Source organism: Cheilinus undulatus, linkage group 8 (genome assembly GCF_018320785.1).
Source record: "Cheilinus undulatus linkage group 8, ASM1832078v1, whole genome shotgun sequence".
Taxonomy (NCBI): Eukaryota; Metazoa; Chordata; class Actinopteri; order Labriformes; family Labridae; genus Cheilinus; species Cheilinus undulatus.
The window spans coordinates 48570426-48586183 of NC_054872.1; the positions used below are offsets into that span (position 1 = coordinate 48570426).

A 15758-nucleotide genomic window follows, 5' to 3' on the forward strand; every position below is an offset into this window, starting at 1 on the left:
CTGTATATGGAAACTACAGTCTGTTGCCTTGTAATATTTCACAGAAAAATCTGGTGATTAAGAAGTTTCAGGATTAGCAATTAGTCCAAAGATGATTTTAAATGTGACAGATCATCTTCCAACAGTGATCTAGTTTACTATCTGTGGTTAATGAGCTGTGCAAGGTCTGATCAGTGCTATTTATGAAAATCAAGGCACTTTAATGACAGGTAAATTTGACCCGTTGGCTTCTTTAGGTATATAGATAACCACAACGGTTCTAGTGTTAAATGAGTGACTACTTACTCACACAAACTATGACAAGCTGTCTTACTTTCCCTGCACATTCTAAACCAGTGGTTCTCAACTGTATGAGTCACAGGACCCACCATCAACTCCTCAAGGAGAATTGCGACCAAGTTTTGGAGATTTTTGTGGTCAATCAGATGTATTTAGTAAAAAACAGTACAGACTGGGCCTAAGACAGTACAAGGGGTGTAACAAAACAATGATAAAGGACAAAACATGCATGGTTTATAGAGTCTCAGACACAATTTTGCACATTTTTTTTCCCAGGCACACTTCCGAGACCCACTGAAAAGGACTTCGAGACCCACTTTTGGGTCCCGACCCACCAGTTGAGAACCACTTTCTCATGTGTTTTATAATTTTTGAAATATGTAACTTTGTTGAACAATGTTAAACAGTTGGCAAAATTTCAAAAATCTGCACTCTCTTCAACTCCTCAATATTTTTATAGCTCTTTGAAGACACTCCATCTTTATTGTCAGACTCTAAGGCTACTCTGTCAGTGAAGCAGCGCTCTACTTTTTAAAATTCTTTTTACTAATTTATATAATTTTTTTCTGCATTTTTTCACATTTTTCACTAATCAGGTATTGCATTCCACAGCTTTTATGCAATTTTAACCATTTTAATACATTTAAGCTATTCTTATGGCTTCTAGCTATTTCATGCTTTTGATATGCTATTTTCAGCTATTAAGCTATTTTTTGAGATGTTATGCTATTTTATGCGTTTTTAGATTTTATGCTATTTTCAGCTATTTTTATGCTGTTGAGCTATTTTTATGCTATTTAGCTATTTTATGATATTTTTTTAGCCTTTTTATGCTATTTAGCTATTTTATGCTTTATACAGGGATTTAATGATATTTTCAGTTATTTCTATGCTATTTAGTAATTTTATGCTAAGCTCAGGGATTTGTTATGCTATTTTCAGCTATTTTATGCTATTTAGCTATTTAATGCTATTTTTGAGATTTTTATGTTATTTTTAGCTATTTTTATTCTATTTAGCTATTTTAAGCCATTTTCAGGGATTTTTCATGCTATTTGCAACTATTTTTTATGCTATTTCGCTATTTAATGCTATATTCATGGATTTTTAAAATGCTTTTTGCAGTTATTTACATGCTGTTTAACTATATTATGCTATTATTAGAGATTTTTATGCTGTTTCAGATATTTCTATGATATTTAGCTATTATATGCTATATTCAGCTAATTTTTTGCTTTTTCAGCGATTTTCAGCAGTTCTTCCAGAATTCAGCTCCCAGCATCCCCATGCAATTTCAGCTGAAATTGCAATTTTGATCTAGTTTCTTATCTATTCTTACAGAGTTCTGGTAGATTTTTTCATAATGAATTTTATCCAGGTTTTGTAACTATTTCATGTTAAATATTTAACCTTTTTTGTGCTAATGCCCACCTCATACATTAGGGCCCTTTTGAACCATTCTCGCCCCTCAAACATCCTGAGTCCGCCACTGCTGAGCACTTTAAACATTCATACATGAATCTGAAGCCTCTTTAAATGGGGCAAAAATCATCACAGCTATGATCATTTTTAAAACCTGCATCCTTGTTGGGAATATGTTGGATTCTTGCTGCGTACAAAGATGTGACATGTAAAGAAGTTGTATCAGAAATCAGCACTGGTCCGATTATTTTAAAGGTGCAGGCAGAGGCAAAAATAACAGAAAATAATCAGCAACAGGTATGACGTTTAATCCTGGAAGGCTGCGATTTTAAAGTCAAAATTTGCTCCAATCGATTCTTTTACACTTTTCAACCCCGCATCGTTACTCCAAGACTACACTCCCCCCTGTTTCCTCTCTTTTGTTTCCGAGGTGGAGCCTGACACCCCGACTTCTCCAAACTGAACTGCCGGCGGAGCAGACGGACGAGATAGGACTGGGACCAGCAGCAGATCTGGGACGCAGAAGATCGGGGAGGGACCTTTAAAGGCGGCTTTGAGGAAGGAGAGGGATATTGTGGAGCGCTTTAACAATCCCAGCAAAGCGGTTGGAGACGAGAGAGACTGAGGAAAGATGAATTCTTTCATCCTGATGTCGCTTTTTGCCTCGGTGGTCGTCGGAAAGTCACCTCGGCTCAAATTTGTCTTGCACGGTAGGTTGGCTGCTGTTTCTGTAGATGTGTGCTGTTTTTACTACAAGTCTCATCCAGCCACTTATTGATGTCACTAGCTTTGTTTTCTTAATAAAAATGGAGCGAGTGAATGGATGGAGAGATGAGTGAATGGATGAAGGGAGAGTTTGTTGCACGATTGGATGTTGTAAGTAAATTTTGTTGACATTCTCATTAACTCAGGTTATCTTGGCTTTGTAATGCTGCACAAACAGAACCAATAGAGCCATATTGAAGGAGCTACCTCTGGATTAATCTCTTAAACACGCCCTCCCCCCTCAAATGACTAAGTAGTAAATTACGCGCTCCATCATCCAGGCCGCGCACACATGTTCCAAGGATGTAATAGGATGGAGAAAAGCCTTTCCTTTTTGTTAACATCAGATCAAGTGCGCAAAACTGTTGCATTTGCAGTGCTTTCTGATCAAGTTTTGTTATTTAATTCCTCTAAATGCGCCACGCGCACTTACACAAATGCACATTTGACTCATTTGGATGTGAATTGTGCAACTTGTGGCTTTTCTGTGCGTCATTTTGACAACTTCTGCGCTCTTTTACTCACTGAGCTCCAATTTTTCCTCTCTGAAATGCACAATCGTTCGGTTTTTTCCTCAGCCAGAGGCACCTCGGCGCTAATTGGCACCCGTCCCTTCTCCAAATCCTCACCTCCGAGCGAAGCGAGCGCATTAAAACCAGAAGAAGCAACCTCTTTGGATGAACATGGCGCCAGTTCACGAGGCTGTGCCCTTTAAACACCCGCCGAAAAGCATCATTACTGTGAAATATGACTCTTTAGAGGTTGACACCAGCGCTGTAGCTTTCGCGTCCTTGCGGAGCTGCAATGCGGGACACGGCAGCTGCTTCCCACTGCAGCAGATGATCCACGCTCCGGGAGAAAGAGAGGGTTTGTTTAGGGCAGCATCTGCCATACAAACATGAGTGAATCTATGAAGAAATACACAGACATGGAGGGAGAGAGGAAGGTGAAGGGGAGGGGAGAGCAATCAATGGAAAATTCCAAGCCGTCTCCTTGTTATTTATTCCACTCACGCCGTTTTACACCTCACACAGTCCTATAATGTATTCAGTAGGGCTGGGCAACATATTGGATTTTACATCGATACATCAATGGTCTTTGAAAATGAGATACAGGGGGAGAAAAAATCCTTCATATCTACAGTTTATGTGGATTCAAGCTATGCCAAGCCTAATGCATAAAAAGAGTGTTTAAGACATGAACTGTCTACGACCTTAGATCAGCTATTTTAGGTGTGTAGTCTAAGGGCGCTTTCACATTAGGCCCAGTTGTTAAAACCTGCGCTGCAGCGTGCACCCTTTATTGAGGAAAATGTGAACAAACTGCTGCTCTGTGGAAAGAAGATTAGTTTTTACAATGACGTCATAAAGGTGATACGACGCTCCGTCCCATATCTGAGCGTGGTTGCATTCACATCTCATCCAAACCGTGCCAGAGTCCACTTGAATCACGCCCGAGACCGCCTCCCCAAGTGGGTCCGGTGCCCGGGCACGGTTGGTTTGCATTCACACTACCCGAACGAACCGGACTTTGGGATCAAGTAGGCCCCTAGTGTGAAAGCCACCTAAATCAGTGGTTCCCCATCTGGGGTCCGGGGACCCCTAAGGAGGCTCCAAAGATCTCGGGGGGGCTTGTCTGCTCTGACATAGTCAAAATTAGATGTTAATATTAACCCTCATAGCCTATGTCCATTTTAGGACATCCATCATTTTTATTATCATTATTTTGAGTTGATAGTCATATTTTTATAAATTGAGGCATCAAATTTGGCTAAAGTTTATATTTTTCTTCATATTGAAAAAAATAAATAAATAAAATGTGTTGCCCATAGAACTCTACTGACGCCAAATAGCTCCTTCCAGCCTTATTTGTCCAAAATTTGTACAATAGACTTCCATTAAAAACACGTTTTTTGACTGTGTGTCTATGGCACCAAAACAACATACAGCAACCTTCTCTATGCGCTCACAGGATCAGCAGGGCCCTAAATTTCACCATTCCACAGTGATCCAGCAGATAGTGCCAGCGCACCATTTTAACCCCTTCAGCAACACGCATGCAAGATTTCTTCCATGGACTCAGAATTAAATAAATGATTCATGCCACAAGATATGGATGTCTGAGAGTGGGCTACATGTGTAAGGAAAAAAAATCAAATCAAGAAACCAAACTAAAAAACTGTGGTTAGATTTTGACTTTTGCACATTATAATCTCAAAAATTCTTATCCAGGGTTCAGGTACATTTGCTGCTTTTAAAGTCATCTATTTTTTTTCTCATTAATTATTTTTTACAACTTGGAAATTTTTAGGTTTTTTTTTTAATCTTGAAATTAGCATGTCTTTTTTCCTAGAGTGGCCATAATACACAGTTGTAATATAGGGTAGATTAGGCATAGATCTTAGATATAGGGGGGCGTGGCTTTTTAAGATGCGAGTAGGGGGGCCCTAAGGAAAAAAGGTAGGGGTGTAAATCCCCAGTTTCATCACGATACGATATGATATCGATTCTCAGGACAACGATTCAATATTGGCCAATATCACAAAGTCTGCCACGATTCGATTTTGATTGGATTTAGATGCCTGCAATCAATATCAGATGATATTGTGAACCCATTTACCACAATCTGTTGCTTTTCACATAAAGAAAAAAACACAATATTGATACTCTCTCGGCTGCTTGCCATTACCTGCTATCCTTGTGGTGTCGTGACTCGTGGATGGGCGGAAACTGTCATAACCAAGCATGTGGGGGACTTTCAAAATAAAAGTGTAAGGTGAAAATGGTGATATATATCGTTGTTTGTACTTTGAATCGATTTGACTGAATCGTTGCTCAAAAAATCGATATATCGATCCAGATCGATGAATCATGACACCCCTACTAAATGGGGCATTCAATTTTAATGATTTTAATCTGCTTTAGGAGCATTTATATGAAGAGTAAAAAATAAATAATATTGGTATCAGCTTGAACAAAATCAGAAGTCCTGGACACCCGTTATTAGGCACTTCCTCATTTTTCATTGTCAACTACTAATCCCAGGGGAGGTTGGGATCATGGAGTCTGACTGGTCCATGTTTAAAACCTCCATTAGAGAAGAGGTGGGGGTGTGAAGAAGTGTCCCCAAAAGATGAGGCTCAAGTATCCTGGGGTTGGATTAGTGCAGCATTAGCAGTTTTGCAGGTGTAGTTTTCAATGTACCAGTCAATCTTTGTTTCAATCTTCACCTACGATCATGAGCTTTTTGGAGTGACTGGAAGAATTAGAAAACAGGTTCAAGCGGTCAGAATGAGATTCCTCAGGAGGAGGGTGTTTGGGCTCAGCCTTAGCGATATGGTGAGGCACATGGACATTAGAAAGGAGCATGGAGTAGAGCCCATGCTCTCACAAATTAAACGTGCCAGCTAAGGTGGTTTGGTCATCTGATCAGGATTCCTCCTGGCCATGGACATGTCCAACTGGGAGGAGACCCCTAAGTAGAACTCACTGGAAGGAATGCACATCCTATCTGGTTTTGGAATGCCTCAGAATCACCTGGGAGGAGCTGAAAAAAACATTGCTGGAGGGAGGGATGTTGGGTTGAGATGCTTTGCGAGCTGTCACTGTGACCTGACCCCAGAAAAGCAGAAGAAGATGGATGGATGGTATTAACTAGTACTATCATCTGGAGGTTTTAAGCATCCAAAAGGTACACTGTTGCCAGACAATGAAAGTAGTGGTGAGTCAAGTAGATGGACTGCGGTGGTGTTTGTGATTAACCTCGCAAAGCAGATGGATACGCCCGTTTCCATGTTTCTCACTGGCCAATCCATCTTGCAAAGCTCTGAACCGCCTGAACCGTTTGGGCCTGGCTAGAAAGTGACAGGACCAATCAGCGTCGAGGGGCTTTGGAGTCATGACGAAAGCAAGCAGCAACAAGAGACTGGTGCAAATATGGCAGAACAGATTAGCATGGATGCTGTTAAAGCGTCAGTTTAATCAGAAATTGACGACATTTCTTCGTTAAAGCAAGAACAAAAAACAGCAGTGGGTTGTTTTCAAAAATGACAAAAGTCTACAGTCACCATGGTTCATGTTATACTGCTCTCTATGAAGTTTACTCCTCAGTAGCGGCTACGGTGTCATGTGTTTTGTTGCTCTGATTGGCCCGTAAAGATGTGACCGACAGAACGTTCAGCCAATCACCCTCTGAGTTTTTTTCAAAGGCTCTGCCTTTTCCCAACCGTTTTGTATTGAAGCGTCTAAAGAAGCGTCTAAAGAAATAGCTTTGTGAAACAATTTTCAAAGGCTCTGCCCTTTCCCAAACACTGCCTATGAGAGGTTTACCAGATGGATGTGTGAAACAAATGGTAGTAAGTGGTAGTAAGTCTTTAGCGCTAGAGATACACATTAGACCAGGTGACCTCAATCTTTGACTTCCAAGCTGTAAATCAGTTTATCTCAGTTAAGAGGATGTTTGTCCAAAGTTTGAACAGCATCTCTCAAAATGTTCCTGAGATATCAGTTTTCCAAAAAGTGATGAACATGAGGCCCAGTGACCTTTGTCTTTGACCTTTGACTACCAAATCTAAATAGTTCATTCTTAAGTCAGAGGGAACATTCATGCAAAGTTTGAAAAAAGTACCTTAAAGTATTCTTGAGATATGGCGTTCATAAGAATGGCAAACCAGGAGAACCAAAGACCGCTCGCCTTGGCTGTTGCTGGCACAGACTGTCTACATTGTACAAAAACACTGGCAACATGTACATAAAAGTACCTATAAGGTTGTCAGAATGTTCTAGAATTCTAAAGATTGTTTCAAATCTGTACACAGTCCTTTTATATAGCTAGCATAACGCCTGAGATTGCTAAGGTCAACCTGCAGGTTTTGCTAATTCAAAACAATAAATTATCCAACATTTGGTGTCTAAGATAATGATATTGTTTATTATAATGTGGTTTTAGAAATTAAAAACAAAATACTCTGCTCAAATTGCCCAAATAGGTTGGCAACATAATGTAAAGTGGATGGAACGGATGGATTTGATCCAGTCCTTCCCACTTTTCCAGATATTGTCAACAAATTAGTGAATTTTTTGCATTGCTCTCTCTTTTGGTCAACAATATGCCTGAAAATAATCAAGTTTCTCCTCCTTTTAATACTGTAGATCATAAAGATAATGGAGATTTTTTCATTTTGAAATGCATGGCATTAAAGAGTAAAGAGAATTTTGACAACCCTAATATATAGAAATGTTGCATGATTAAAGCCAATTAATTATCCTATGTTGGTTGTCAAGGACTTCTATTTTTTTTTTTTATCTAATATCAAGATATTTTTTATTTTTCTACATTATATCCAGGTTTATAGTTCAGGTATCGTGACAGCTGTTTGTTATTCCTATACAGAGAAAATGTCCAGATACATCTGTGTATATCACCTTTCAGCAAAAGAGGAAAAAAATGACGGAAATAGGATTTTTGGTCTATATTTCCCAGCCCTAGTGTTTAGCAATCAGTGGAGAAGGGGGTTGAGTCAAGTTGTTTGTATCTGTAATCCTCCCCCTCCCCGCGATGAGCTGAGTACAAAACGCACAAGCTGACGGCCCTGGACGTGCCTGTCATATCAATCAAACTGGTTGTTATGCAATAGCAGGGGGGAGCTACAAATGCCTGTCGTTAGGGCGCACACATGCACACAGTTCACAGGTAGGACGCTGTCAGAGGAAATCCTTCAAAGGCACAGTTAAAACCTTGAAGTGCAAAAAGCCTTGTCATGGAGCTGAAGCTGTTTCAGCACCACGGACAGCTCCGGGGTCCTCATAAGGAGCAGGGGATTCACTTGGCAGGGTTTTGACAAATACAGACTTATTAGTTTGTAAAGCTGTGATGGCTGAGGTTGTTATGGGGCTAGGAAATAAAATACACCCCTGCCAGATAGCCTTAAAGGTCCTAAATCGGCTTAATTTGGCAAAATCTGAAACTGGCTGCTTTGCACACTTAATAGGCTGTTTGGTGGTTCCAGTCTAATTGTACGTTTTAGGTCAAAGCTGGGTTTGTTTTAAGGTTTAAGGTCTGACTGTTGTGTTGCCTGAGGTCATTCAGGGTCTACATTTTTCCAAGCAATTAAAATAAGTGCATGAGACCTCAACAAGAAAAAAAGCCATTAAAAATGAAAGATCAGAATCCCAAACAAACAACTAATAGTGCAGCTAAGGCAAAAATTTTTACCAGTTAAGGTTTATATTTAAAATTACTCTGAAAGACAAAACCTTGCTATCATACTGGTTCAGTTTCAGCACCATGGACAGAGCTGAACTAATTATAAGGGTAGAGGGATAGGCTCTAGCACCCCCACGACCCCAAACATAAACGGTGTAGAAAATGGATGGATGGATGGATGGAGGGTCATCACTCAGCTGGATTTTAAAGCTATAGACATTAGGCAGGTTTGCAAACCTTAATGAATCAGTGCCAGTTTTACACAATGGCATTAGGATTTGGAGAAAACCATTTCTTTTACATATTTGAAGTCGATCTGTAATGTTATCCATCCATCCATCCATCCAGCATCCATCCATTCATCCATCCAGCATCCATACAACCATCTATCCGTCTGTCTGTCCATCCATCCATCCATCCATCCATCCGTCCGTCCGTCCATCCATCCATCCATCTATCCATCTGTCCATCCATCTGATTCATTTGATCCATCCATCCATGTTTTGTCCATCTGTCCATCCAACCATACATCCGTCCATTGTTTCTTCCCTATTTAAAATGTAATCCATCCATCCATCCATAACAACAACAAATTCACTTTAAAAATTTAAATTAATTCAGCTACAATATAAGAATTTATATTGAAGAATTTAAACATATTAGCTAAATTCAGCATGTTTGTTGTTTTTGTTGCTGTAGTGTTTGTTGAAAATGCCAGAGGACAATACTGGAAAGAGGGTTCTGCATTTTTTTACTTTGATATTAGGAAGTGGCACCCAAATGAAGCACTAAAATCCACAGTGTGATTTGGCTCAGTAAATACCTTAATGGCACAGGTACAATATTGCTACCATATTTCGATACACATCCCTAATCTCCTCCCAGTAGAATGTGCCCAGAAGACCTCCAAAGGGAAGCAACCACAGGGCATCCTAAAAAGATGCCCCAATCCCGTCAGCTGACTCCTTTAGATGTAAAGTACAGAGCCTCTGCTCTGAGCTCCCGCTGGATGTCCAAGGTCCTCTCTAAGGCTGAGCCCAGACACCCTTCAGAAGAGGCTCATTACAGCTACTTGTATCCATGACCTCAATGTAGGGTCTGGAGATTTCAATATACTGACATGGCATTAAGAGGACTTTGTCCATAAATAATATAATTGCATTAGACCTCGTTAGAACAAGCAGCTATTAAAACTGCAAGTTTGTCAGCCTAAACAAACTAAGAAAACAACTAAGGTCATATTTTCATTTTCTTTGGCAACGTCACAACCCATCCTGAGAGGTTCGAGTTTAAAACCCGGACGGGCCCCCATCTGTCACAATGCATGGGCCGTCACAGCAAATACAGACTTTTGGGGTTGCAATGCGGTGATGGCTGAGGTTATTGACAGGTCAAGACATGCATTTTATCTTAATAAGGTAGCTAGGACTTGTGCTTTTGTTACTGTGGTTTAAAAAAGGCGTCAGCGTTGTTTGATTTTTATTAGAATCACATCTAGGTTGAAAATTCTGGTGCCATGACAACCCTAGTGTGCTGTTTAATGTTTTATCATCAGTGAGTCTGTTTGCTGTGTGTTTGTTCTGGGCTCCAAATATGGGACAGGTTGGTCAAAGTGGGTCTGTTTTTCAGCTCTTTTCAGTGAGACTCCTTTGAGGCACTGCATTAGGATTAGGATTCAGATTATGCAGTGAATGGGGTGAGAGAAAATGAAAGTCTGCTCTACTTGACTATACATGATCTGTAAACACCTTATTTTGAATACGTCTGCCTGAGCGTGATAAGGTGACCATAAAAGCAGAGGCCACGGGCAGGACAAACACGGAGAGAGATGTGAGATAGAGAGGAGGAGGATGCTGAGACCAATAAAGGAAAAGAAAGCAGAGGAATGAAGGCTAATTTGACATCTTTGGCTGCCTCCAAAATATCAGAGCATTTGGCCAAAGTTCAGCCGTTGTTTGACCTTCTCTCTCTCTCTCAGTCTGAACTCTCTCATATAAAAACCTCATTGAACCATGAGTATCATAGGTTTTCATTACAAAAGCAGACCTTGAACTCCTTCAACAATACAACACTACAATGAAAGAAGCCAAGCCATGATAATAAAATCCCAGCTGTGGTGTGATCTGCAGGCCAGACCTAAAAGCTTTAAAGGCTTCAAGATTGAAACACATTTGGTGTTTCTTCTGCTGCTCTCATTTAGTCTCTGAAGTGATTTATTCTCTCATTTAATGAGCATCTTTTTCACTCCAATTAAGAAAATACTTCTTCAAAAGTGACTTTAAAATGAATTTGCTTCATTCAAGGATTTCATGTTTTTGTGAGGATAAAGAAACTCTAAATTTAATGAAGCCTTTTTAAAAACACAAGCCAAAAAACACAAGGCTGTTTTTCTTGGATCCTGAAATGCTGACCTTTTGAAAATTCATCGTTTCAGCCAGCGGGAACGATTAAATGTCTGAGGAAGGAAGTAAGATATAAAGATTCACAACAAAAGCAAAACAAAGAAGTACAGGATAGAAGAAAGGAGGCCAAGGTTGTGACATTTCAGTTGTATCTTATACATGACCTTTCTGAAACTGTAGATATGAAGAGAATGGAGAAGGCTGACGATGCACTATCAAACTGATTGATTGATCTTAAAAACATGGAAGACCACATAAAAGGGCAGTTTCAGCCAATTTTTACATTAGAACCAGAAGTACACAACATTATCAGTATGATATTAATATAAGCAGACTATGTGGACAAAAGTATTTGAACACCTGACAGTTACACCAACAGGGACTGAAATGCCGTTGTTGGGTAGGCCCCCTTTTGCAGCTAGAAAAGCCTCAACTCTTCCAGGAAGGTTTTCCACAAGATTTTGGAGTGTTTCTGTGGGAATTTCTGCCCATTCATTCTGTAGAGCATTTATGAGGTCAGGCACTGATGTTGGACAATGCTGGATATCTGTTCCAGTTCATCCCAAAGGTTCAGTGGGGTTGAAGTCAGGACCCCGATGAGTTCTTCCATACTGAACTCATCAAACCATGTCCTAGTCCTTGCTTCGTGCACAGGGGCACAGTCATGTCTAGAGGTGTTTTCGACTAGGGAGTTTCATAGTCAAATCTGATTCATCAGATTTTGCCTTTAGTCGACTAATAGTCGAACAGCGTTTCCGCTACACTTTTTTATGCCCGGTCAAAATGACCGGCAGTCCACAAGAATTCTGGCCATTTAGAACAACTATCGGACATTTGCTTTAACATTATTTTGCTGCATTAACAGCAGCAAAATGCATAAATCTGATATTCTGTGATACATCGATACATACAAGTCTGTGCTTGCCGGCTATTGGAAACTCAGCCTAAGCACCCATGGGCACCCCCATGTAGTCAGAATAATACGATCTTGGTTACATAACAACATTCGACTATGAGGTTCATAGTCGAATCAGACTCCTTCGAATCAAATCATCGAATCCGCGACTATTCTGGGTCACCCCTAGTCATTTTGGAATAGAAAAGGGCCTTCCTTAAACTGCTGCCATATTGTTGGAAGCATAGCATTGTCCAGAATGTTTTGGTATGCTGAAGCATTAAGAATGGCCTTCACTGGAGAAAAGGGGCCTCGTCCTAACCCTGAAAAACAGCCCCTTACCATTATGACTCCACCCTGTGATTTTGTGTGATCTTTGGCCTCCTAGCTGAGTTGCTGTTGTTCCTAAATGCTTCCACTTTCAAATAATATCACTTACAGTTGACTGTGCAGGGATGAAAATTCACGGACCTCACATTCTCACGCTTGAAGTCACCGAGCTCATCAGAACGACCCATTTAGCATCACGTATGATTGCAAGTGGACACTGCATGGCTAGGTGCTTGATTTTGTACAGCTGTGCCAACAGGTCTGGTTAGGGTTAGGGTTAGGTCTGATTGAAATCAGTTCGGTCAGTCATTTCACATTTTCAGTTTTTCAAACATTTATGATGGTAGCATAGCATAGCATAGTTTGGCATCAGGCTCTGACTTAATCATTCCACACCGATACCTTAAATGCAGAATTGAGGAGTTATGAACATCTCAAACCCCCTGTCGGAGCCAACAGGTGGATGCTGGGGTGGAGGTGGGTTGAAGCGAGAGTGCAGTGCCGAACCAGGGTGGCAGGTGACTGAGCAAATCTTGCAGCTTAAATAGACCGTTGAATTAGGAGGATGGGAGTCATGTGATTTGATTAGATAGATGTCAGGTGTGAATCACTGCACTCAAAATGACTGCTGAACTAACTTACAAAGTCTTTCACATTACTTAACAGGTGTGACAAGAAACTAGTGAATTAGCTTTAAAAGTTAACTATCAGCATATTCTGATATGTCAGCTGTAGATTTAGGACTTTCATCTACAGCAGTGCTTCCTAAAGAGTAGGTTGTGGCCCACCAGTGGACCTAAGAGGTTTTGTAGGTGGGCCACAAGAGGAGACTACTACCTGCCTTTTGTAGTAACTATTTGACAGTGGTGATTCCAGATCTGACAGCACTCTTGTGATCACATGTGACTCAAGAAGGAAAACTAAATGGAGGAAAACTAATATTTCCACATGGCCAGGACTCTACCAGCTACATAAAAACAACTGTGGCAGCCACAGTGGTGTTTAGGATTGCTGCTTTGTTTGTGGGCCAAATAATTATGCAACATCTGGTAGGTGATGCTTCCAGATCTGCTCACTTGTATTGGATATTTATTAAGGTATCTGGATTCAAAAACATGAAATGAGTTTACAATTAGCTAAAGTAATAATAGCTTGTGAAACAGGAAGCAAAGTACACTACTTAAGACCAAGTTAAAGCATAACAAAGAAAAATTTGTTGAGAAAATCTCTCAGATGAATTAAGATAACTGGGTTATTTAGAGAAAGAAACTAAATGTGGACTTATGAAAAGTGTAAATGTGAGTCGTTTTGTACATGCACTCCTGCATATTCATTCATGTATAACAGCGTTAAACTGTGTATTTGACAGAATAAGAACTGTCAAATCAAGATAGTGATAGAAATTGCTTCACATTGTTGGTATGCATTTAAAAATTCATTTTAAAAGGGAAAAAAACTTGGAATATGTGATTAAAGCACAGCTGCAAGCTGGTGCAGGGGTTAGCTTCCTGGTTCAAACCCCAGTCTTGCATGGCCTCTTGAGTTTGGAGTCTCTGTGCATGCATGAGTTTTCTTCAGCTTCCTCCCACAGTCCAATGAAATGCTCATTAGATTGACTCTAAATTGCCCGTAGATATGAGTGTGACCAGGTCTGGTTGTTTTTCTCTGTATATCAGCCCTGTGATTGGCTGGTGGCCAGTCCTGAATGTATCCCTGTTCTGCCCAATGACAGCTGGGATAGGCTCCAGCATCCCACCATCACTCAGTGAGACAAGTGGTGTTGATAATGGATGGATAAAAGCATGATTAATCATGATTAACCAGAAAAATCAGCAATTAATCACAATCAAATTATTTATCCATTTGAAAACCCTAGTTGGGATGTCAACATCTGAAGGAATTATTAATGCCATTCCCTCTCTGTGTGTCTGTGTGTGTGCTGTGCAGCTGCAGAGTGTCCCTCTCCAGACAGTGAAATAAATAAATATCAATATTCCTATCTCAGACATCAGCCACATCTTCTTTCCTTGCGCATTTCTGACTTCATTCTGAGGTTCAGGCTTCACGTGTTAGAGTCCCGGCAGCATGAAAGGCGACTGTTTCCATAGAAACTTGGCTGCCAACCTACATCAACGATAACCAGCACTTCATCCTGGCTGTGCTGTCAGACTGGATGTCTTTTTTCATTTCAGAGATGAAGAGAAAATCTCAATAAAACATGCAGCGATGGTCATTAAATCACATTTTATTGCGATTAGCGCATCTTTTCTGTTAAAGCACAGAGAGCAGAATGCATCATGCATCACTGGAATTAAAATTTGATTTCACTTTCTGCTCCTGGAGTACCTTTGCAGAATATAAAAGAGAAAATTCGAGCTGTTCTGATGATGACATGTTAGTAACGGTGCTTTTTAGAGTGTTCTCAGCTTCTCATATGTCTTACAAAACTGTATTATCTATCGTCAGAGGGGTGCTGGTGGGTTTGCTGCAAAGCTTTCTGAGCCTTCAGAATGAAAATTAAAAAAGCATTCAATGAAATTACAAAGAAATTCATTTCTGAAGTAGAGGCCAAATGAAGGAAAATTGCTGGCGCCATCAAAGAGACTGTGGTGTTTCATGAACTCCCCCCTAATTGTTCAGCATCCATTATTAGACATAGAGGGCTTTCTGCAGGACCTTTAATGATGGCTTTTTGCACATGTTGCGCAGTCTTTTTAATCTTTTTTTAAATGCAGGCACAGTTGCAGTGTAGGTTCATGAGAGTGTGATTGGATGGGTGAATCAGAAATGCTAAACTCTACTTTTAAGCGTTCTGGGGGTGTCCTGAGTGTAATTCAAACAAACATCCATGATTGATTTTGCCCACATGATTATTTCAGTGATATTAATGCTCCCACCAGATGCCCTTTTCCTCCAACACCCCAGATCTCAGTAAAGGCTTTCTGTTCCATCTGAAAACACAAAGGGCAGTGATGTTAGACCCAGTGTTTTGGTAAATCACATCAGCTCATAAACAGGAGTTCTTGAGCTGATCCTCTGCAGATTTAAGGCAACAGGTTTGGCTCATTTTTATCCCAGTCTTCTCTTCTATGGGATATGTCGACACCAGAACAGCTGTGGGAGGAAATTTTTCAGTGGAGACACCAGGTGAAGGGCAGGTGTTGGAACAGAATTCAAGCAGACAATCAGATTGTGAGTTTTCAGACGTAGACTTCAACCAAGGACAGAGGTGGCTTTTTCACATTTTGTAAGACTCCACATACCCAAATACATGTGCAACTCAAAAAAATTAGAATATCAAGACATCTCCAAGTCTGAGGCCATGGTTCTCTGCTGGAAAACGGCGGGTTGCTCCCTCCAGGTGGGGAAAGTGTCTTTGCCTCAAGTGAAGGAGTTCAGGTACCTTGGGGTCTTATTCTTGAGTGAGGAAGGGACTGAGGGATCGATAGGCGGATCGGTGC

At 40.4% G+C, this 15758-nt stretch overlaps 1 protein-coding gene across 1 annotated transcript in view; it reads left to right on the forward strand.

Annotated features, from left to right (window-relative positions):
• Positions 1–2265: 2265 nt before the first annotated feature.
• si:ch211-113g11.6 (uncharacterized protein LOC559008 homolog) overlaps positions 2266–15758 on the forward strand; it is a 122220-nt gene continuing 108727 nt past the window's right edge. The window contains exon 1 of the mRNA XM_041793131.1: positions 2266–2411. Within this exon, the coding sequence (XP_041649065.1) occupies positions 2333–2411 (79 nt within the window). The 5' untranslated portion in view covers positions 2266–2332. The remainder of the gene's footprint in view (positions 2412–15758) is intronic.